The sequence below is a fragment of the Remersonia thermophila genome, chromosome 1 (assembly GCF_042764415.1).
Source record: "Remersonia thermophila strain ATCC 22073 chromosome 1, whole genome shotgun sequence".
NCBI lineage: Eukaryota > Fungi > Ascomycota > Sordariomycetes > Sordariales > Chaetomiaceae > Remersonia > Remersonia thermophila.
Window position 1 is genome coordinate 186,632 of NC_092217.1, and position 24,126 is coordinate 210,757.

A 24,126-nucleotide genomic window follows, 5' to 3' on the forward strand; every position below is an offset into this window, starting at 1 on the left:
TATCCTTCAGCGCCTGCGCCCCTCGAGCTAACACCCTCGGCTGAATTCTTCAAACGCATCAGCTGGCTCCCTGGCGGTCCCCGCGTCGATCTCTGTGCTAGAATCCCGACTGCCATCCCAATCTCCAGCGTCGAGACTACCGTAGATGGCATGGCGCAAACCCTCAGCATCACGACCCCCGCGTTGCCGGCACTCTTAATCACATTCAAGACCGGCTTTTTCATCGTGCTGACGGTGGGGACGGTCGTCTTGGTGGTAACATCGCTCTTCCTCGTTGCCACGGCCGTCTTTGCGGCGGTGTACCCGCCAAAAGTGGTCGATCGAATGGTTCCTCAGGAAGTGGAAAAGGCGATTTTTAGGAGAGTTGGGGCGCAGGTACTGGCGCTGGTCATGGGTGGATGGGGGTGGTATCGGTGGAGTATGTAAGGAGGCCTGGGTGATAGTTTGGAATGCACATGAAGCGTGTGCTCCCTGAGTGGGAGATGGGCGACTGGTTCATTGGCGGGTTGAGCTTCCTGGTTAATGATGGGCTTGGAATAAGGAGTCTGTGGTCGAGGAAACGGGTGCTGGGGAGTGCAGCGGGTATGCGGCAGATACAGTTGGGGGAACTCGATTATAGGGTAGTAAAAGCGCTTGGACACAGCGTAGGAGTAATGAAAGCGAGCGGTAGCATAGGTGACAGGTATTCGTCATGACTAATACGTGTGTGGTTTTGTTTTTGAAACCTTGCTAACTGCCCAATTCATGGTCATGAAATCCAGTCTATGTCTATCGATGGCTTGGTATCTTGGAACGAAAATCAGTCCGAGTCCTCATCATGTCCGGGCCACACAATCTCCCGTCTATATACCGCCCGTATACACCGAAAGAAAATAAACAACCACGCCGCAAATAGCACCGCCGTCATGACGGTGGCGAACCACAGCATCCCCGGATTCCCCAGAGCATATCCCAGCCGCAGCGAAGCGAGCGTGAAGCCAACGTTGGGAAACACAAAACCCCACCAGCTCAAATGAAAGGCTCGGTCCGGCATACCGGCAACCACCGCCACCATTGCCGTCGCAAAGAACCAGAAGCTTAACCCCCACAGAAACACCGCCGTACACAGCGCCAACATCTGCACCCCGGCTGCCAGCGCCTGGATCTCCGCCTCTCCCAACCCAGCCGCGATCGCCCAGACCGATGACGGCAGCCCCTTGGCCCCTGTTGCGGCCTCTACCCCTTCCTTGACTATCACCTGGCCTGCCAAACCCGCCAACACCCTCGGCACCTCCGCCGCCATCGTCACCAAGGCCGAGCACGTAAAGCTCGGCGGCCCAACCGCAATAAACATGCCCGGCCTCTGGGCCGGCAAGCCGAACACCATCAGCCTGCTCAGGTACGTGGAGTACATGAACCCAGAGACGGCCCAGCCCAAACCCTGAGCCGCCAGCCCGGCCGCGAGGACGGCCAGCGCCTGTCGCGGATCCGCCAGCCCCCTCGCGCAAGCCCCCGCCAGGGTCCCCGCCAGCATGATCGGAAAAACGGGCAAGAACCACGCGGGCGTCATGGCATCCACCCGCAGCCTCCGCGCGGGCTTTTTGACCGTGGACAGCAAATGGTACTGCATCACGGAACACGCAAACACGAGGCCCAGGTACACCCAAAACACGGGCTGGAGGAAGTCTTGGGTGAGGGCCGCCGCCATTTCCTCGGACAGGAAGATCCGCGCGTACTCGGCCGCGTTGGACAGCATGGCCGCGATGGACAAAAACAGGGTCGGCACGAACAAGGCCTCCGACGGGCGCGTGAAGGCCCGCCGCAGGGTGCGGCGGTAGAGCAGGAACCGCGTCGTGATGGCCGCCGAGATGATCAGGAAGAAGGCCACGTCGAGCAGGAAGAGGGCCAGGCCGATGTACGACAGGCCGGGGAAACGGTAGGGGATCAAGGCGAGGGTAAGGGCCACGCCCGAGGTGCTCATTCTGCATCGTCGCGTGATCATGGGTCAGTTCCTTTTTGCTCATTTTTCATCAGCTCTTTTTCATTTTTTTCTTTTTCTTTTTCTTTCTTTCTTTCTTTCTTTTTTTTTTTTTTTATTTTGCAAGGCACAGGACCATCTCATGCCACTTCTGCAAAGTGAGCAAGCTGTCCCGGGTGGAAATGAGAAAAGGGGGTCACGAACGTAACTGTGTACCAGGCAAACGTGAAATGCATGAGCCGATCCCTCCAGGGCAAGCTCGGCTGCACCAGCGTCGGCACACGCTCCAGTGTGCACATGTTGTTGGTGGTCCCGTCGTAGGCTCCATCGCCATCGCCATCGCCGTCGCCGTCGCCGTCCGGAGGGGTCGGCGGTAGCGCTGTGGATGCTACCAACGCCGCCGCCGCCGGGTAATCGCCCAACGGCAAGCCCAGCTCGGCGTCGGACTTGCAATGACGTCGACAGGTGCGTTCGCGTCGTGAACGGGGGCCGGCGCTGACGTCTCCGGCGCCTGGCGTGGATGTCGTCATGGCAGGGTGGAGTTTCGTGGCAGAGACGGTGCCGGTGGAAAAGGCCGTCGAGGGGGCGCTCGATGGTAGTGGTGGTGGTTGTGGTGGTGGTGGTGGTGGCGGCGGTGGCGGCGGTGAACGTGAATATGGCTGAGATGGCGGATTCGCGGGGTCATCCCCCTCCTTGCTGTCCATGATGTTGGAGTTTCGAGCGTTTATGGCGGACTATGCTCGGTATCGAACTTCCTTACCCGAAGGGTTGAGGTCGGGAGGCTATGGGATTCGTCTGAGGAGTTCCGTGATATTCCAAACTCAAGCTGCACAAGCAACCGAGCTTGAACCAGAGGGCTGAAGGTACCATGGCAGCTTCTCTCGCTTTCTTCCGCCCCTTGCCCCGGCCCCAACCTAGCAACCAACAGACGCTCCGAGGCGGGGTGGGTCGCGGCGCAGCCGGGGCTCTGCCTGCATGCGGGTCGTTAACAGAACGATCCGGTGAAGAGGGGGCCGGTCCGGAGCATGGCCGGTGGGGTTGGGTGGCGGCGCTACGAGCTCGGTCTCCTGATGGTTCGGACCGGACCAAGTCGTGAGCCAGTTGGGACCGATAGGTTGGTGGCGTGACAAGTCTAACCCTCGTAAAGCTGTTGGCCCAGTGTTCGGAATGGGAATGCGGCTGGTCGGGCTGGGTCGAACTGAAGCCGATGATGGTTCTTTGAGTGTAGAAGGTCTATTAATAGCATGCTTCGTAAAGGATCTACCACCGTTCCAATCCTTCCATCACCATGCCCCTCGGTCGCCTTCAAGCCGTCATTCTCGGTTGGGAATCTTCGCCCCAGCTCATGCATCAACGGTAGCACCATGTTGGGTCCCCCACGGTATTGCTTAAACCTGAGCATGAATGGCAGCACGACTGGAACAGCGCATATCCAGGTGGTTGAAAAACACATAGTGTCACCAGGCATCATTCTCTTCCACAAGCATTGGAACAGCGAGTTGTGAATTTGGTACATTCCATTCAAAACAACCTTCCTCCCAGTTAGCTTGATTGACCAAGCTGATACCATGATACAAAAAAAAAAAAAAAGGAGACGATCCGTGATGGAAAGGTCCAACACCCTCGGGTAATGCACCGCCGTGAGGAAATGTGCATCGGTAGAGCGAGTGCTGGTGCTGTAACCTGGCGCCTCTATTCATGACCATCTTTCCCAACATGTTCGGTTCCCTGTGCCTGTAACCCACAAAAGTGAAAGCAACGCCGCGTGAGAAAGCCACCCAAGGTCCGTGTAGCGGTTTTTGACAAATAAACAAGTTGGTATCATGCGACAGGCCCAGCCTGGTATGTAGCGATGGGAAAGCCGTCGAAGCGTCGGCGATGCGAAATGCGGTTCGATAAAGGTGAAAAAAGTCGGAATAAAGGGAGGCAGCGATTGCGGAGGGCGGCCATTAAGGTAGTGAGAGGCATGTCGTGTTGTCGTAGCAGTGTGTCGTCGGTCGTAAATCACAGACTTTCTGCACCCGGAGGAACACGCCACGTCGGGTTGAAGGCGGCATTGGGCTTGATAAATCATAAGCGAGACCGTCCTGCAAAATCCCGTGGCCCGGAGCGACGCAAAATAACGCCAAAACGCCAGTAGCGCATGCCGAAAGCCGCAGTTGTGTCACCTGCGACAACGTGGTCGCGGGTGACGGGCGGACGGGCGGGCGAGCTGATTGAGTGCGTCTTGATGGGCGCCTCATTGGCCGCATTGGAGGCGGCTCGCATCAGCTCGGCTAGCCCGTGCGTGAGCGCACTTCATGGTCGGCCCGTCATTGCTTGCCCTCCTTGGACATGTCGTTCTCGTTGCGGTGATGATGCCGATGGGATTTGTGGTGGGCGTGTGTATCGATGCGCACGCGCTCGCGCTGGCGCCCCCTTGTCTCCTCCTCGTCCACGATGCTTTCCGAGCTCAGCCGTCGGCGATCCTCCTCGTACCAGGCGCACAGGGGCTTGCCGCCAAACATGAGGTCATCGTCTTCGATGACGGTGGCGACCATCCACAAGCTGCTGGGAAGGTCAAGGTCGTCGACCGAGTCCGAGGGATCTGGGATGTACAGGTTGGGGACCACGAGGTGCGTCCGGGCCCTGTGGTCTGGTGTGGAGCTCTCTGATGCTGTAGACATGGCGGATATGTGTGGATGGTAGGGTTGTAGGGTATGCGCGGGTGTCGGTTCCCGGGTGTCGGTTCTCGGGTGGATGTGGGGAATATAGGTTTGTTGTAGCCGGAGACGTTCAAGCTGGGATGCAACAAAGTTTTGCTGTGTGAGAAGGGAAGACAGGAGAAGAAAGGAAAACCTTCGAGGGCGTCGTTGTCCTGCAGGAGACGAGGGAGAGCTGCCCGGTAAATAGACGAAAGGCAGAAGCAGGGCCTGCACGGTGGCCTTGTCGTGGCGTTGCGGCTCCCGTCACGTTGACCAGTTGACCAGTGACAGCGACACAAGTCAGCAGAGCAGTGCTGCTGCAAGTGATGCAATGAAGAGCCCAACTGGACGATGAGCGAAAACGAACGCAACGCGCAAAGATCGGGCAGGTGTGCGAGGTACGGAAAAGAGAGCTGAAGGTGATCGCCACGGGAGGCTGCCAGGGGCCTGCCTCGTATAAATGTCCCCAATGTTTCCAAGTTTCCGGATCGGAACCCGAAGCGATGCTGATGGAAACTGGTTGGGATCTGGACACATCCAAGGTGGCCACCTCATTCCCGGTCCAAGGCAAGGTGAGCCAGGAGCTCCAGCCGGAAGGCAACCCGTACGTAAGGTACCTAGGTACCGTACGTACATCCATGTGAAATCCGATGAAATGGGACGCATGCGGGGGGGCGTACCCCGCCGAGGGGAACCCTGCAGTGCCGTTTTACCGAGGGACCCCGCCGTTTCAAGTCCCCAGACGGAGTAACCTTAAGGGTCATTTCCACTTGGCCCCGGCTTACGAGTCACCGCCCGGGCGAGTAGGACCACCAAGCGCCTCCGGTGGCAGGATCGACCGATCCAGCCTTGGAGATTCGCACAGCCCAGCCGGCGGCGTCGTGGTTTGGGACTCGGTAGGGCCAAACGATCACCGGCCTGCGCATGTCGGGATGGAGGGCATTGGCGGGCAAGCGATCGCCCTTGAAGAGACTTTTCGTTGGGCACCTTCAGACGAATCCACACCCATTCTTCTTCTGACACCGAAAGTTGCCACTTCTGCGGGTACTTGTACGTGTGTTTGGGGGATGCCTCGACTAAGTGTCGTCTCAATTCCTCGGAACGGCCTCGCCGTGCTTGGCAAACCGCCCCATGCAAACAAGCTCCTGTCTCTCTCTCTCTCTCGCTTTCGCTCTCTCCCTTACGGTGTATACGGTACCAGTTAGGTACCTACCGTACCTAGGCAGCCAGGAGCTGGTTGCGAGGACAGGATGCCACGAGGCCGAGACTCCCGTCCTTACCCCCTCATGTCGGGCTGACCTTCGAGCCACTGCAACGTGTGTGCTGGGGCTCTTCCAATGACAAGCGCGCTCCCCGGACACAAAGAACTGCGTTTTTTTGTTGTCTCGCCTTTCATTGGAGTGTACGCAGTAGGGCTGACAGCCCCCGCGTCTGTCGTGTCTGGTCCGCTCATGGCCCGCTCATGGCCCGCTCATAGCCCAGGCCACATGGCTGTAAGCATGGATCAAGACCCATCCCCGCCTCATTCCCCGCAAAAGTCAACATGCAAGAATGGGAAGCAGCGCAACCCTCTCCGAGAGCCGTTGAGGAACCCTGAATGCCGCCATGCAGTTGGGTCCTCCGAGCCCATGTTTGGACTGACCGGAAGTATAGTCTCCTTTCCACAATGTTAACCCCGGCTGTGAGGTAGTGTCTGGTGCACCAGTTCTCTCTGCCAATCTCTTGCTTTACATGGCTTTCTCAGCGCTGCGGAGAAACAACATGACGTTGCCGCCATCGTGTCACAGACTGGGCTGGCAGATCTGCACTCTTCGCGACCCAAACTGGTCACACGGTCTTCAATTTGCTGTCCTTCCCAATGGGGCGGTTCGACGTCTGACAGGTTGCCCACGAGGATCAGCGCTCATCTGAGAGTGCAACATGGGCTTGGGTCAGGATGCTGCCTTCAGCTCTCCGGTGTAGGTACCTGATCGCTTCATGGGCCATCATTGGGGCATTGAGTTTCCCATTACGACCACAACCATGAAGCACGTACGGTAAGAAACACAGTTGCTTATTGTCCATCCTTGGACACAGCCGGCAACCTCAAAGCCTCCGTTTCCTGCAACGCAATGATCCCACAGGGACAGGACGGGATCGGCAAGCGACGGGCACTATTTTAGCTTGGGGCGAATTACCTGAGCTCGTTCCAAAAATACGCCTGCATAACTGCATAACGTTACCACAGGTGTGTGGAGTGGGAGCAGAACAATGAAAAAGCACGTCCCAGGACAGAGAGAGGCGGAGCTCGGTAATGATGTAATTCAGTCATGAACTCGGCTGGACATCGACACGTACCTACACGTAGGGCATAACCACCAACCAGAACACCCCTTGAAAAGTTGGAACTTTGGGCGAATCCTTGGCTCGGATCGCGCGTCATGACCATTCGCTGTCAAGCTTTCGTCCATTCTGCCTGCGGGGGCCATCTTGCTGCCTTAACGTAGCTGCCAAGGATGACATCACCGATGAAGCTTTCCTTGAAGCCCTCAGATCATCGTGAGATTTTTGCCATGCATCGAACACATGGGGATCAACGGCAAGGAGGCTCATGACGAATCTTGCTACAGCTAGGGAAAACATGGCACTATGCAGACGGAACGAGTGGGAACTAAAGAAAGCATGACAAAACATGCTGTACTTTAGTCGGCATGCACAGCAGGACATTGAAGACGAACCGAGACGTGGACTGAGCTGTATTAAAGTACCCTACGCAGTAGCTTCCCGCGACAACATTCTCTAATAAGCCAGGCCAACACCACAAAAACACGCAGATGATCACAAAACCAGCCCAATCCCAAGAGGGAGGCAGTCCGTCTATATAGTGCAAAAAAGTTATCCCCTACCCAAGCGTTTTTTATTTTCCTTGCCAAAGCCATGCCAGAGCCCTAGATTCGTTGGTTTTAAAAGTCCTTTTCCACCCGCCACGCATCATCGTACACCCTATGGCCGTCCTTGATCAGGTCGCAGTCCCTGTGTCCCCACTTCCGGCGGAAGATCTCGCGGCCCGTCTCCGTGATGAGGTCCAACGCCTCGGCGAGCCCCTGCTGAGGGTAGTAGAACGGTTCGCCCTGCCCGCCGTGCTGGCCCAGCTGCCATGTGTTGCGTCCACGATTGCCGTGTTTGTGATCTGTCGATGATACCCAAGTTAGCGTTCCGTACCTAATCTGCCTGGAAACGACCGGGGGTATGCGTCATCATGTCCTCTCCCCGGTCGGAGCGAGGCGGGTTGAGCTCACGGTACATGTTATCCGACGTAATGCGCAAGGCGTGCCACTTTGCGAGGTTCGGGTCTTCGTCCCTGCGCGCCGCATCGTGGGCATCGCGGCGCTGCTTTCCCTCCGGCGGCGGCGGCGGGTTCGGGTCAACAAATTTTGCCTCCACGCCGTCGACGCGGTAAAACACACGCAGGTCCTCAAACGCCGAAGCCACATCCGTGACGATGCCCACCCTGTCCTCCTCGATCGTCCACCCTTTCATGCGCAGCCGCTCGTACATGTCACAGTCCGTCGCGTAGTAGGGAATCAGCGTGTCCCACCCGCCAATGTCCTCGTACGCCTCGGGGTTGACGAGGGTCAGGTGGTCGTAGGCGAAGAAGCGCATGGCCCACCTCCCGCCCTTGGCGCGCTGGTTGCGAAGGGCTGCGAGGGCGAGTTCGTAGAGCGATTTGTAACCGGGCTGGTTGTAGGGCACCGTGATTCCGCCGCCGCCGTCCTCGTATGAGAGAGCAACCACATCCATGTGGCTCCAGAAGTAGTATGGCCAGTTACGCTCGTAGGTCAGGGAGAGGTAAAAGTTTTGGAGCTGCGCGAAGCTGAGCAGCGTCGGCGTCTGGATGATGTTCACTCCGAGCGCCTTGAGCGACGTGTGGTTCAGGAAGAAGGGGTTTTGCAGGGAGAGCTGCCCGCGCGCATTGGCCTGCTGCACCCCCGTGTTCTCAACAACGTAGATCTGTGAGGCTGGCCACCCAGCGGTGATGTAGCTGACGACGGCCTGCTGCAGCACCGGCCAGGTTCGCGTGAAGCCGATGAGTAGCGGAGGAGCCACAGGGAGGTGGTATTCCTTGTACATGTCCTCGCGCGGTTGGTTCCATTTGGGTATCGGCGGCGGCGGCGATGTCGTGAGCAGAGGGAAGTTCTCGCGGATCGGCGGTGGACGGTAACTCGGCTCGGGCTTGTACTTCTTCACTGGCGCTTGGGGATCCGCCCCCTTAACTTCTTGAACCTTTTGAACGACCAGGTCTTGAATCGTGACGCGGGAGGACGGGAAGGCGATGCCTGCGATAAGGAGGCAAACGATGGTGAGGATGCCCAGGTTCAACAGCACACGCCGGATAGGCATGCTGAGGAGCATCTTGGGCGGCATTGTCGATAACGGGGGGGTTTTTCGGTGAGACCAGCCGCGCAGAAGAGCCCCTTGGTACAATATTGCTAACGGGAGGTCCTTACGGGCACCTTGTAGAACGATACAAGACCCCGGATTTCTTAGTATTGGCAATCCCTTGAGGTGCCGCTCAGCAGCTAGGGGATGAAAGGAGTAGAGGTGCTGAAGATGCGCGAAGTGATAGTCATCGAAAACCGGAGAAACAGTTTACTGGCCCTTCAAGGACAGAAACCACCCGAGGGTGTTTCTCAGGAGGTGGCACGGCGTCCTAGGAACGCCAGTACATCATCCTGCAAGCCACCACCCTGCTACTTGCCCAGCGACAGGACGAAACGCCAGGAGAGCGGCGGGACGAGACGACACCTTATCCCATCGGATATGCCGGATTGGATGCCCATGCTCTTCGTATTCACGAGCTGTAGGCGTGCGTCATCCAAAAGCGCAGGGAAATAAGGGTCTACCCAAGCATTCCTGGAGGCGCAGCCTCGTCACGGCCCTGGCCCTACACGTAGAACCGCTATTGAAGACATCATGTTGTCCCGTTTCTCGCACGATCCTCAGATCGTTGACGGGCACTCCTTGCCATTTCTGGCCTAGTTCAGCAGCCATGAAATCCACCGCACGGAGATATTCACTTCGCGGAGTTTGGCCGTGCATGGAACACGCAGGGACTGAACGCCGGCAGCGTCAGCACAGAGTTGATTCAGACGTGTGTTCACCCCACGGCTTTTCAGGCAGCCACAAAACAGGGTTCGGAGTTTTCGCGTCAAGCGCAACCTCGAACCTGGCCCGCTCATGATCAACAAAGCGCGATGGGAGCAGCTTCGGCATTTTACGTTGGTCTGGGAATTCGGCTCAATATCTCCAACTATACACACGTATCAACAATGGATGCAAATCAGTATGAGTAATTAGGCAGTGAATGGAACGGCGGAAAGGGGCCAAGATGAACGGTGTCGTGCATTCCCCTGTCCCTATGCGCGGGCATGCCGCGTTGAAATAGATCCTCGAGGCGGCTCGTGAAATGGCCATTTCAGTCTACCCTATCATGTCCATTCTGCTATGTCCATTCTACGTTGAGGTCGCCACCAGTCATTGCGACATGACCATGGGCTTTGCAATGCCCGTACCATGCCTAACTAATGTTTCGTGTTGCTTCCACTTTTGTGGCTATGCCACTACGAAGAAACCTGCAGCAACTGTCCCCCGTGCCTTACATTCGGATAGTCCCGAACAACTACCTGAATGACCAAGTACCAAGGGGCAGCTAGCACCAACATATATGGTTTCCAAGGCATCGACCATACTTTAGGAGACCGTAAACACAACACTTCAGTGTGTCTCTACTTTAGATAAACAAAATCATTGTTGACATTTCCATATGTCGTTGACTGTTAGTAGTGGGATAATTTGTTGACTATCAACACTGTTCGTTACCAACCATGCCCTCTCATCAACAGATCAAACGGGTCGCTAAGTCGTGATCACGCCCCTGGCCGTTTTCTTTCCTTGCTCCTAGCTCGATTCAGTGTTATTTGTCACCCGCCAGGCTTCGGTCCTTTGTCTCCTCCTGTTCGTTCTGCACCATTTTCCTCCCAGGACTCTCACTCGTCTTGTCCTGCTTCCCATCATCCCGCGAGCCGTCCTTCTTGCCAATCTTCTCTTGCCGTGACAATTCATCCTCCCTCCTCTTCTTTTCTTTCTTTCGCTCTTCCCTGATCCTTGTCCTTTCATGCTCTTCTTCCTTCGCCCAGTCACGGCGTTGACCATCATCACACGGCCGCCCTATCCCCTGGACGCGATCCTGGAGCGCAACGGCGGGGGTGTGCTCCTTTCCGGCCTCCCCAATCTTGGCACGGACGATGAGGCTGATGACGATGGCGCTACCTACAACACCCGTCAAGACGAAGCGGTACGTGCTGTACCACGGTGGCGTCCAACCCCGAACCGTAGAGCGGTAGTCGAAGGAATAGAGGCCGCAGAAGGCCAGGAACTGGGTTATGAGTGCCCACTCCACGGGCATGAACATGGTCGGCCAGGCGATGACGGGGGAAAGGAAGCCGACCGTGTAGCGCAGGCGAGTGCGGTCATGGGCGGGCTGCTTCTCGCCGAGCTCCAGACCCCAATGCACGGCGCCAAGAAAGGAGATGATGACGGCTCCATACCCGACCTGAATGGGCTCCAGTATGCTCAGCCAGTAGGTGGCTGCGTCGTGATCGAAGAGGATACGGTTCAAGAGAAAGGACCTGGTTGGCAGCTCCGTGTTGAGGTTCCACGAGAGAAACACGGTGGCCATGGACGTGGCCAGGAATGGAAGCGTCCCGGCAAGACCCAGGACATATGCCCGGCGGGGTACCGCGGACAGAGCAAACGTCTCTTTGATCGATTGCTGAAGTTGTGTAAGTGGGGAATCGCTCATACTGGATGGGTTCGTGGTGTTTGTGGTTTTCAGGTTGCCGTACCATATCATTCTTGACCCCGACCAGGATGTCCACGTCATCCGACGGTGCTGCTTGGCTGGGCTCCACGAGCTGTCTCACGCTTGACGTTGTCGTCACCTCTTCGGGACGGCATTCGAGCTTCTTCCGAGCTGCTTGTCTTTCGAAGTCCTTGTCGATCTTACTGGGCTGGAGAGGTGGTCTGGTGGCCAAAGATGCACTGTACGAGAACGGCCCGGCTCGGTCTGGGACACCTGGCCTCCGGACAGACGAGAGTGAAGGAGAAAGGCTGACGAAATGTCTGCGGGCCAAACTTGGCGTCATAGGGGTGTAACCCCTAAACGACTGCGAAGCCCGTCTCGCGAGAAACATTACTAAATATTCGCAAGGGAACAATAGGTTGTTTGAGGCTGCAACCTCTAACTACGGGAGGTGAACTAAATCGTTGGAGAAAACGTCCACGAAATGATGGTTGAGTACATCCCCGATCTCAGGGTACGTTGTCCGAAGAGAAGTATAATTACGGATTCAGATGAACGGCTGAAAGTGTCATGCATGGTGACGTTGGTGGGGTTGGGAGGACCAAGTCAATGGAAGTGGGATGGCAGTTTGGTCAAGAGGTACTGTACAAAAAAAAGAACCCGACTGAGCCCCCCGAGGATGGAACATGCCAGGGAATGATTTCATTGCGGCCCTTTGAACCGACCACATGCTTGTTTTTCCGGCTTCCTTCAACGTGCGCTCCATTATTGTGGTTTCCCCGTGACATTCTGTTTGGGGTTCTATCAATGGTCAATGACGTCATTGTTCAAAGGCTGAGACCTCAAGGCTGTACTGCGTAGCAAGGGACTGCGGTGGAACGCGGCTGAGCCAAAGCATGGCCGCGAGAACATGACATCGGTAGAACCAGTCAAAATGAAGCAGTTCTGTTGACAACGTATGCAGGGCAGTATTCCATTGCACACGCACCCGGATGCCCCGGAGAGCTGCAAGTCGACCTGTTTTGACATATGTGCCTGGGGTTTGATGCTGCTGCTGACCAACCTTGTCGGGCCTCCAAGTTCAACGTGGGGCGCTGAAGCCCAAGCAGGTGGCCCGAGCTCCCAGTTCCCGCCCAGAGCGCCGGAACCCTGATGAACCCTGATCCAACCCTAACCCAACCCTGGTCTCGGCCCCGTCATTGCCAAGGAGCTGCCATCAGGTTCCATCCCGCATCGTCATCATCGGCACCACCAACCGAAACTGCAGGACCTCAACGTCAGAGGGGCAATCCAGCCCGGTATCTTGCCAAACGCTGTTGTTGTGCTATTCTTGCAGCCATCCGGAGAATCACCGTCTTTGGTTCTCTCCTAGGTTTTGCTAGTTTTCATCGCTTCGCAGAGATCTTGCTGACCGAGTTCCTTTGCGATTCGGTGCGCTGTCCCCAGCCCCCCCCCCCTCCTCGTGACCCTGGCTGATGACATAGAATTGGGCAGCTGTCTTGTCGGGTTACGCACATTGCCGGGAGACGTCGATATGAACAAGTCCCAAGCCGCAGCATTCATTTACCCACGACGTTACTAGACACGACCGTCGCAAAGTAATCGCTCGTTTGGACGCTTGCCCATGACCCCGCGCCGAATACCCCCCTAGCCACGAGCTTCGGTCCCCCCTGCCAGGGTTACGGCAGCATACAGTGAAGATGCTGGAAGGATTAGTCGCGGGGCTCCTCAACCGCTTCCTGGGCATGTACGTCAAGAATTTTGACCCAACGCAGCTCAAGGTTGGCATCTGGGGAGGCGACGTCAAGCTGAGCCAGCTCGAGCTGCGTCGGGAGGCTCTCGACCAGCTGAAGCTTCCCATCAATGTCATTGAGGGATACTTGGGCGAGCTTACCCTGAACATCCCCTGGTCCAACCTGCGTGGTGAGCCCGTCAGGGTCACCATCGAAGATGTCTTTCTGCTGGCTTCCCCCAAGGAGGAAGCCGAGTACAACGAGGAGGAAGAGGAAGCCCGCAAGCAAAGGTTGAAGATGGAAAAGCTCGACTCGGCAGAATTGCTCAAGGAGCGAACCCAGGCAGGCCTGAGCCTGGAGGAGCAGAAGCGCAGCCAGAGCTTCACCGAGAGCCTTGTTACCAAGATTGTCGACAATCTCCAGGTCGACATCAAGAACATACATATCCGTTACGAGGACGCCATCTCGGCCCCGGGGCACCCCTTTTCTCTCGGCATCACCCTCGAGAATTTCAGCGCCGTCAGCACCGACAGCGAGTGGAAGCAGACCTACATCCAGGATTCCACCTCCACCACCCACAAGCTCGCCACCCTTGAGTCCCTAGCCGTGTATTGGAACACGGATACGAAGCTCATGGGTCCTGGTCGTGAGGCGCGCACGCCAGATTCCGAGATCATGCCGCAGGACGAGATGCTCGAGAATCTCAGATCATTGATCGCCGGGAACAGAAATGAGGTCGCTGACCACCAGTTCATTCTCAAGCCCGTGTCTGGCCAGGCCAAGATCGAGCTTGACAAGACGGGCAGCCCAACAGCCCCCAAGTTCAAGGCGAACCTGCTTTTTGACGAGATCGGCTTGGTGCTGGATGACCAGCAGTATCGCGACGCCCTCATGATGATTGACCTGTTTCACTACTTCATCCGCCACCAGGAGTACAAGAAGCTTCAGCCCAAGGGCGTCACACCCAAGGAAGACCCGCGCGCATGGTTCAGGTTTGCAGGCGAAGCCGTGCTGAGCAAGATCCACGAGAAGAATCGGCGATGGTCCTGGGAGTACTTCAAGGAGCGCAGGGACGACCGTCGGCGATACATCGAGCTCTTTAAGAAGCGGAAGCAAAGCCTACCTCTGACGGCCGAGGAGGCTGAGGACATGAAGAAGCTCGAGTGGAAGCTCAGCTACGAGGACCTCCGGTTCTGGCGCTCCCTGGCCCGCAACCAGCTCAAGAAGGAGAACGCCGAGGCGCTGAAACAACGACAAGAGCCCCAGCAGCAACAGGGCTGGCTTTCTTGGGTCTGGGGAACGAAGCAGCAACCCCAGGAAGAGAAGCAAGACGACATGGAGTACACGCAGATCACCGAGGAGCAACGCAAGGAGCTCTACGAGGTGATCGACTGGGACGAGAAGGCCGCCCTGGCCGCAGAGATTGACATCCCAAGGGAAACGATCAAGATGCAGATCGAGACATCGCTGAGCACAGGTAGCTTCACGCTCAGGCAGAGCCCTCATGGTGCCACTCAGGACCTGATCAGCGTGCATTTCGACGTGTTCAAAGCCAAAGGGCTCAAGCGACCCGATTCGTTCTTCATGGATCTCAGCCTCGGCGGTCTGCGGGTCAATGACGGCACCACACCCAACAGTCTTTACAAGGAGATTGTGCGCGTCAAGGATGCCCCGACGCAACAGGATCACCCGCGGTTGTCTATCGCAGAGCTGGAGGACGTCAAAGAAGAGGCATTCTTTTCCTTACAGCTGGAGCAGAATCCCCTGGATGGACAAGGCGATGTCGCCGTGACGGCAAAGCTGAAGCCTCTGGAGATTGTCTGGAACCCGAACGTGGTGCTTGGCGTCGTCGACTTCTTCAGGCCTCCCGAACGCCATATGGAATCCATCACCGCGCTCATGGAGACCGCCGGTGCTACCGTCGAGGGCCTCCGCGAGCAGACCAGGGCGGGCCTCCAATTCGCACTCGAAGAACACAAGACGGTGAACGCCAAGCTGGACCTCCAAGCTCCTCTCATCATCGTCCCGGAGAGCGTCACGAGCACGAGATCTCAATGCGTCATTCTAGATGCTGGTCACATCAGCGTCACCAGCGAACTCGTGGACGAGAAGACCACCAAGGAAGTCCAATCAAAACAGTCCCAGGCGTACACCGACGAGGACCTGAAGCGTCTCGAGTCCCTCATGTACGATCGTTTCATCGTCAAGCTCACATCCACTCAAGTCTTGATCGGCCCGTCCGTGGCTGAGACCAAGCGCCAGTTGACGGAGCACGATGAACGGCGCATCTTCCACATTGTTGACAAGATCAACGTCGATTTCGTGGTCGAAATGTCCATCCTCCCCAAAGCTCCCAATCTTACCAAGTTCAAGATCTCTGGTCACATGCCCGTGCTCCAGGTGACCGCATCCGATTCTAAGTACAAGACTTTGATGCGGATCATCGAAGTGGCCATCCCCAAAGTCGGCGGAGAGCAAAGCCAGCCCGTGGAGCCAACGCCTAAGCGACCGCGTCTTGAAAGCAGCGTCTCAACGCGATCCCGGAGGCCAAGTGAACTTCCTAGGGCCACCCAGATCCTCCCATTCGTGGCCCAGCAGCAGGCCATTGTCATCGACGACGACGATGATGACGACGACAGCGAAAAGTTCGAGGACGCCAAGAGCAGTTCGCCCGACGAGCAACTTCGCATCAAACAGCGGCTGTTCGTGTTCCGATTTACGGTGGACAAGCTCAGGGGCTCTTTGTACCGGAGTGATCCGGACAGGAGAAGGCCGGACCAGCTTCTTGTTGAGCTGGTTGCCGAGGACTTTGGCGTCGAGTTCCAGCTTCGGCCGTTCGACATGAGCGCCGAGGTTTCGCTGGGATCCGTCACGGTTGACGACTTTGTCGAGAACCCTCCGGCTGAGTTTAAGTCGATCGTGTCGTCAGGTGACGTGGAAGACCGCCGAGCTTCCAGGGACCTTGTGCACGTCAAATTCTGCCGCGTCAGGAAGGAGTCTCCCGAGTTCATGTCGGTCCATGAGGGCATTGAGACCAGCGTCGACGTCGCTATCTCAACCATCAACTTGGTGGTAACACGCAAGACGCTCCTCACATTGTTGGACTTCATCCTCGTTACTTTTACCAACAATCAGCCTGCTGGGGGAACACCGAAGGTGGCCATGACAGACTCGGACTCGGACTCAGAGTCGTCCTCCGGCGAGGTGCAGCCCCCGCCGCCTCCAGCGCAGACCGAAGCAGGTCTCATCCGAGTGAGGGTGGACCTGAAAAGTATCCGGATGATCCTTAATAACGATGGTATCCGGCTCGCCACCTTGTCATTCAACCATGGCGATGTCTGCGTGTCTATCCGCGGCCCAACAATGCGCGTTTCCACAAAGTTGGGTAACTTGAGCCTGGTGGACGATGTTAACATCGGCGTCCCCAGGGACTCCAGCCTTCGCCAGCTCGTCACCATCCAGGGCGACGAGCTTGCCGATTTCCACTATGAGACATTCGATGCCAGCAAGCCTGAGGGATATCCTGGTTACGACTCGTCCATCTTCCTGCGGGCCGGGTCCGTGAGGGTGAACTTTGTTGAGGAGCCGTTCCGCAAGATTGTTGACTTTCTGGTGAAGTTTGGCAAGATGCAGGCCATCTACAACGCCGCAAGGCAGGCTGCCGCAAATCAGGCAAACCAACTGCAGCAGAGCCAAAGCCGTATCAAGTTTGATATTGTTGTCAAGACACCCATCGTGGTGTTTCCGCGCATCGTGTCCCCCGACACGGCCAAGCGCGACGTCATCACGGCGTATCTCGGTGAAATCTACGCCCAGAACAAGTTCGCGCCGCTCGACGATTCTGAAAACTCCGAGATCGCCATGAAGCTGTCCGCTGGCATCCGCAATATCCGTCTGACGTCTCTGTTCCACTACAGCCAGGACAGGCACGAGGAGCTGGAACTGATCGACCATGTGGACCTCGGCTTCAAGATCACATACGCTGAACACAAGGAAGGCCTGAAACGGCCAGACCTGGAGATTGACGGGAACATGACCGACGTTCACCTCCGCATCACTCCTTACCAGCTCAAATCGCTTCTGGAAATCTCGCGGGCAGTGCCTGCAGCCTTTGCTAGCGATGTTGGTCAGCACACGGCAGCGGCCGAACGGGACGTCGACAACGCGACGCTGCAGCGGGCGAGAACGATGCCCAGCTATAGCGGCGCCAGCAAGGAGCCCGTGGTGGACATGAGCCCAGAGCTGGGAACACACGGGAAGGCTTGGACGAAACTGGACCTTGTTTTCAAGGTGAACGAAATTGGACTGGAGTTGATCAATGCCTCCGAGGATGCTCCTGTCGGTGACCTCGAAGCTGCAGGCCTGACAAAGTTCAGTCTCAACTCGAGCCGCCTCAAAACGCGCATGGACTCCAATGGAAGTGTGGAAGCTGAGTTTGTCGTTCAGACGCTCAACATCTACGACACACGGCACCGTGATACCAATAAGTTCCGGCGCATCATGACGAGCAGCAATACAGGCGTCGATCAGCTGATGGCTAGCGTCACCGTATCAGGCAGGGAGGTCAGGAACGTCATTGCCGTGGTCGCCATCGATAGCCCGCGCTTCATCTTCTCTCTCGATCATATCTTTGCTCTTCAACGGTTCATCACCATTGCAACACAGACTGAGGAGCCGGTCCTGGCTCAGGAGACGGTCCCTAACAGCCCGGAGGACATGAGCGACGCGGATTCCGTCCAAGCGCTGAGCCGTCCTAGCCTCTCGGCAGATAGCAGCAGTCTCTCGGGCCGGCCTGACACCCCCACGGTGTCACAGCCTGAGCCGGCTGGGCCCAAGACGTCCGTGGCCTATCGGGTCAACATTGTTGATGCTCAAGTCATTTTCATCGCCAATCCCTTGATCACCAATTCGGAAGCCATAGTCTTGGGGACAAAGGAGGTCGTCCTGTCGCAGCAGCATGCCATCACGTTCCAGGTTTCTCAATGTGGCATGTTCCTCTGTCGCATGGACAGGTTTGACGATTCCCGGCTTCGAATCATCGACGACTTTTCGCTGCAGGTCGCCATTGATCAATCCCAACCGGCGGCCATGAGGATCCATGCCGATATTGAGCCGCTCATCCTGCGGCTTTCCCTGCGTGACATTCTCCTGGTCATGCAAACCCTCGCAAAGGCTTCGGAGCTTTCCGAGGGTGTCCAGGGTGACGCGGCAAACAATCAGGTTGCGCAGAAACCAAAGGGACCCAGAACCCCAGGCCTCAAGAAGCGACCGGCGAGCAGCAAAACTCATTCGACCTCAGCCGTGAGGACGACACGCACGAAGAGCACGTCCAGTGCCTTGTCGGTCCGCGGCGGGCAGAGCCAACCTCATGACATTATCAAACCACCACCAAGATTGGAGGAGTTGACGGTCGCCATTGCGGGCGTGCGTGTCATCCTTCTGGGTGACACCCACGAACTCCCCATTCTGGACATGAACGTCAACAAGTTCACCGTCGGCGCCGAGAACTGGTCGTCCGCGTTGAAGGCAGAGGCGGCGCTCAAGATGTACGTCAATGTGTACAACTTTGCCAAGTCCGCATGGGAGCCTCTTGTGGAACCTTGGCAAGTCGGCTTTGGTGTCGCACGCGACCAGCGGACGGGAGCGTTGTCGGTGGATGTGGCGTCCCGGTCCACATTCGACGTAACCATCACCACGGCCAGCATCGCTCTGTTCTCCAAGTCGTTTGCGTTCTTTGCCCAGGACCAGGACGTGCTCAGCAAGCCGCGCGGTGTCGAGGCCCCGTACCGCATCCGCAACTACACCGGCTTCGATGTTGTGGTCCGTTCCAAGAGGTACGGCAGCGATGAAGTCACGACCGTTCGTATCGAGGACGGTCAGGAGATCCCATGGAGCTTCGAGGACTGGGAGAGGATGCGAGAAAGCCTGTTGCGTGAGACCGATAGCACCAACAGCGTTGCCGTTTTGCTCGAAGGAAGTGGGTTCGATCCGGTTAAGAACATCCCGCTCTCGAAGGAAGGCGAGGTTCTGTACGCGCTCAAGCCCAAGACAAACGACGTCCTGCACAGGCTGTGCGTGGATATCAAACTCGGCGCCGACAACATCAAGTATGTCACGCTGCGCAGCCCGCTGCTGGTCGAGAACGAGACAGATCTCCCTGTTGAGCTGGGCGTGTACGATGCGCGCGAAGGCCACCTGCTCAAAATCGAGAAGATTGCTCCCGGCGAGGCTCGTCCGGCGCCTGTCGGGGCCGCGTACCTGAAGAGCTTGCTTGTCAGACCCGACCCCGGGTTCGGTTATGGATGGAGCAGCGAGACGCTATGGTGGAGGGACCTGATCGTGCGGCCGACCAAGACGCTGGTGTGCAAGGGGGATCATGGCGAACCGTTCTATTTCCAGATGTCGGCGCGGTGGGATAGGTCCAATCCACTCACTAGGTAAGCCCGCTCTGTCGTTTCGGGCTACATATCGCAACAGAACTGACCAAAACAGGACTTACCCGTGCATGCGGGTGAAGCTGTCGGCACCGATCACGCTCGAAAATCTCCTTCCATACGACTTCAACTACGTCATTTACGACAAGAGGACGGGCAAAGACTGGACCAACTTCCTGCGCAAGGGCGGTGTCAGCCCTGTCCACATCGTGGAGCTGTCGCACCTCCTGCTGCTCAAGGTCACCATGCAGGATTCCCACTTCAAGTCAAGTGAGCCAGCCATCATCAACTCAGGCGCTGCCGATGATTACAAGAAGGACGGACACCTTGTGTGCCGCGATGATGCCGGCATGGCCCTCCACCTTCGCTTGCACTACTTCCGTATTCCCGACAGCGGCGGTGCGTTCAAAGTGACCGTGTACAGCCCGTACGTGATCCTCAACAAGACGGGCCTGGATGTGGCGGTCCGAGCCAGAGGCTTCATGCAGAGATCCAAAGCATCAGGCGAGCAGCTCATCGACGTTGGTGACGGCCACGAGCGCAAGACGCGGCCGCTCATGTTCTCGTTCGGGACCGACGACCACAGGAACCGCGCCACCATAAAGGCGGGCGACTCGGAATGGAGCAAGCCGCAGAGTTTGGACGCCATCGGCAGCACAACCGAGTTGGTGTTGCAGTCCGCAGGCAAGAACGCCGAGATGCACCTAGGCGTCACTGTTGATACGGGTTCGGGGAAGTACAAGATGGTCAAAACGGTGACGCTGGCGCCGCGGTACGTGATCCAGAACAAGCTCGGCCAGGACATCCAGATCCGCGAGCCGAGATCGTCCGACTTTATGGTTCTCAAGAACGGTGCGCTCCAGCCTCTGCATTACCTCCAGAGAGGAGGGACCAAGCAGCTTTGTCTGTGCTTCCCAGGCGTCGGCAACCAGTGGACGGCTCCCTTCAACATTTCGGATTTGGGCGTCACGTATCTCAAGATCGCCCGAGGCCGTGAGCGGCAGCAGCTGATCCGCGTCGAAATCCTCATGGAGGACGCGACCATTTTCCTGAACATCGGCATGGAGCAGCGCAACTGGCCATTCTCGGTGCGCAACGAGAGCGACACGGACTTCACCTTCTATCAGGTCAACCCCAACATGGACGAGGATGGGTCTGAGGACACGTCGGGATGGAAGCTCATCCGCTACCGGCTCCCTCACCGGAGCATCATGCCATACGCCTGGGACTTTCCCGCGGCGAAGAAGAAAGAGCTGTGCATCGTGGCACACAACAAAGAACGGCACGTCAAGCTTGCCGAGATTGGCAATCTCATGCCTATGAAGCTCATTGCCGAAGACGGACAGCAAAAGATCATCGATATCAACGTGACAGCGGACGGTCCCACACAAACGCTTATCTTGTCCAACTTCAAGCCGTCCCGCAGTCTGTACAGGCAGCGCTCCAGTGCCGGATCCGGAGCTAGTCGCGAGGGCTTCGAGGCCAAGGAGCTCGACAGCAACGTAACGTTCAGAGCACAGTTACGCCTGGCAGGCATCGGCGTGTCGCTCATCAACGCGCAAGTGAAGGAGCTGGCGTACCTGACGATGCGGGGCGTGGAGCTCAAGTACACCGATTCGCCGTTGTATCAAACGGTCACCTTTGCGGTCAAGTGGATCCAGATCGATAACCAGCTCTACGGCGGCATTTTCCCGATGATCCTCTACCCCAGCGTAGTCCCCAAGAGGGCCCAAGAGATCGATACGCACCCGTCACTTCATGCCATGTTGACGCGGGTCAAGGACGACTCGTACGGGGTTGAATACATCAAATACGCGACCATCCTGCTGCAGGAGATGACGGTGGACCTCGATGAGGACTTTATCTTCGCGGTGCTTGAGTTCTCCCGGATCCCCGGCGCGTCGTGGTCGACAACCGTGGAGGAAGACCGCCTTTGCGACGACCGCCTCGACATTCCGCAACCCAAGCAACAGCAGGTCGGGAGGGACATCTACTTTGAGGTGCTCAACATCCAACCCATGCAGCTGGACCTGTCGTTTGTGCGCACGGAGCGTGTCAACGTTGAGGACAAGACGTCGTCGCGCAATCCGGTCATGTTCTTCCTCAACGTCTTGCTCATGGCGGTGGGTAACGTGAACGACGCCCAGCTGCGCTTCAACGCGCTCATGCTCGAGAACGTGCGCGTGTCGATCCCCGTGCTGGCGCAGAGCATCTACAACCACTACTTCCAGGAGGCCATGGGGCAGACCCACAAGATCATTGGTAGCGCCGACTTCTTTGGCAACCCGGTCGGCCTGTTCAACAACATCAGCTCTGGCTTCGTCGATATCTTTTACGAGCCGTATCAGGGGCTGATCATGTCGGACCGGCCTGAGGATTTCGGCATTGGTCTCGCCCGCGGCGCCGGGTCGTTCTTCAAGAAGTCCGTCTACGGCTTTACCGATTCCTTCTCCAAGTTCACCGGCAGCTTCGCCAAGGGCCTTGCGGCTGCCACCATGGACAAGCAGTTCCAGGACCGGCGACGCATCACTCGCGCTCGCAACCGGCCCAAGCACGCACTCTTTGGCGTCACGGCGGGAGCCAACAGCCTCTTCACGTCCGTGGCGTCGGGAGTTGGCGGGCTGGCACGCAAGCCGCTCGAGGGCGCAGAGCAGGAGGGCGCGCTGGGCTTCTTCAAGGGCATTGGAAAGGGCGTGGTCGGCCTGGCGACGAAGCCTGCCATTGGCGTGCTGGACTTTGCATCGAACGTGTCTGAAGGCGTGCGAAACACCACCACGGTCTTTGACGGCGCGGAGCTCGATCGCGTCAGGCTGCCAAGACACATCCCGGCCAGCGGGGTCGTGTCGCCGTACTCGCAGCGCGATGCGCTCGGGCAGAGCTGGCTGAAGCAGGTGGACAACGGCAAGTACTTTGACGAATCGTACATTGCACACATTGAGCTGCGTGGCGAAGATGGAGGCAGCGGCATGGGCATGGTGTTGATGGTGACGTACCAGCACATTCTGCTGGTCAGAACAAGGAGGCTGCAGACCGAGTGGGACGTTCCTCTCAAGGATATTCACACCATTGCCAAGGAGAGAACGGGATTGAGCTTGATCCTGAGAGGAGGGACGAACGGCCCGTTTATACCAATCGCGGATGAAGATCAGAGGACATTTATTTACGGGAGCATCCGAATTGCGGTGGAGGAGTTCAACCGTAGATTTCGGGGATTGCAGTAGGGTGCAACAGACGAACGGGAGGGGGTAATCAGGAAGGCAGAGGAGGATGTGAAGGTTGTTCGAAGGAGTGTACGTTGGTGGAAGTGAGTTGGGACTGGAAGAGAGCGAGAAAGAAAATGAAATGAGTGAAAGACGGGGTGGATAGGGTGGATCATTGTATAGCGAGCGGTGTTTGTGTTCTGAAGCTGTTGCTGTGAAAGTTTCGCTGCTTTTTTATCTTGTCCCCAGGCGGTCTTACGCTCAAGGATGATGATATGCCTTGGCTGATTCGGTGTCTTGTCTCCCTGCACATAGGAAGTGTCTCTCTCATGTCTTGTGTGACCAGCAAATGGCTACCGTTTGTCATCGTGCATGTTGAACGGCGGATGGGAAATGCCAGGCACGCATCTCGAATGAGATCCGGGCCTAGCTATCCGCGGCGTGGCGCAATACAGTTGGCCGCGATCAGCTCTGGTGGCGGTCTCACGGGCTCCCCTCCCCCTGTACGTCTGCGGCGCTGCTGCATGCTGATGGATGCCTTGGAAGTTGTTGTCAAACCCACCTTGACGCCTTTCATGAACCCTTCCCTTAACCGCTCGCTTCTATGTGCTATGTGTCGTTGGTACGTCACCCAAGCGCAATTGTATCCATCATCTAGTACAGATACCTTAGCTATCGTGACGCACCATGGGCATCGGATGGCGCATGAAGCAGGCCAGATGGCAGATCATCGAAACCAAGTGGCGCGTAGAGGAGCGCTACTCTAAAGCCAAACGCACCTCCATGAGGGCCGCAAACAGGATACGCCGAGGAACCCAAAAGACGCTCTTGACAGACCTTCCCGTCGATATCTTGGCCCTCATCTTGGGCCACTTTTGTATCCACTGCCGTGACCGCGACAATTACATCGCCCAGGCCTCCTTCGCCTCCTCCTGGAGCAGCACCCTCCGCGAAACCTGGTACGATGACGACCGCCGCGACCTGCGCAACGCCTGCCTCGCGGGATCCCAGCGCCTCCGCGACGTCGCCCAGCACGTTCTCCACCACGTCTTCCTCCCAGACTACGCCTCCTGCAAGCCCTTCGCCTTCCCGCACCCAGAGCCCCAATGGACCCCGCGCGTAAGCCTCTTCCTGCGCACCCTCTGCGCCCGACCTGACCTTGCCGCCGCGGTGAGACACTTCCACATCGCCTCCGACGGCGACTACGTCCGGCGCGGCACGGACGAGCTCTACATCCTGCCACCGCCGGGGCCCACCCCGATACGCCCGCTCGGGTT

The 24,126-nt window shown here is 57.3% G+C and overlaps 5 protein-coding genes across 5 annotated transcripts; 1 reads left to right on the forward strand and 4 right to left on the reverse strand.

Moving 5' to 3' along the window:
• Positions 1 to 799: 799 nt before the first annotated feature.
• On the reverse strand, positions 800 to 2,661 carry VTJ83DRAFT_52 (uncharacterized protein; the record flags this gene model as incomplete). Its single annotated transcript, XM_071011773.1, has 2 exons — positions 800 to 1,961; positions 2,162 to 2,661. The coding sequence occupies 2 exons, from the start codon at positions 2,659 to 2,661 to the stop codon at positions 800 to 802; spliced, it is 1,662 nt and encodes a 553-aa protein (XP_070869405.1).
• A 1,608-nt stretch (positions 2,662 to 4,269) lies between these two features.
• Positions 4,270 to 4,623, reverse strand: VTJ83DRAFT_53 (uncharacterized protein; the record flags this gene model as incomplete). The annotated part of the gene is made up of 1 exon (XM_071011884.1): positions 4,270 to 4,623. One exon carries the CDS (start codon positions 4,621 to 4,623, stop codon positions 4,270 to 4,272), a length of 354 nt encoding a protein of 117 aa, XP_070869406.1.
• A 2,960-nt stretch (positions 4,624 to 7,583) lies between these two features.
• Positions 7,584 to 9,045, reverse strand: VTJ83DRAFT_54 (uncharacterized protein; the record flags this gene model as incomplete). Its single annotated transcript, XM_071011995.1, has 2 exons — positions 7,584 to 7,810; positions 7,863 to 9,045. 2 exons carry the CDS (start codon positions 9,043 to 9,045, stop codon positions 7,584 to 7,586), a joined length of 1,410 nt encoding a protein of 469 aa, XP_070869407.1.
• A 1,549-nt stretch (positions 9,046 to 10,594) lies between these two features.
• On the reverse strand, positions 10,595 to 11,825 carry VTJ83DRAFT_55 (uncharacterized protein; the record flags this gene model as incomplete). Its single annotated transcript, XM_071012106.1, has 2 exons — positions 10,595 to 11,452; positions 11,526 to 11,825. 2 exons carry the CDS (start codon positions 11,823 to 11,825, stop codon positions 10,595 to 10,597), a joined length of 1,158 nt encoding a protein of 385 aa, XP_070869408.1.
• A 1,357-nt stretch (positions 11,826 to 13,182) lies between these two features.
• Positions 13,183 to 22,870, forward strand: VTJ83DRAFT_56 (uncharacterized protein; the record flags this gene model as incomplete). The annotated part of the gene is made up of 2 exons (XM_071012217.1): positions 13,183 to 19,652; positions 19,708 to 22,870. 2 exons carry the CDS (start codon positions 13,183 to 13,185, stop codon positions 22,868 to 22,870), a joined length of 9,633 nt encoding a protein of 3,210 aa, XP_070869409.1.
• Between the last annotated feature and the right edge of the window lie 1,256 nt (positions 22,871 to 24,126).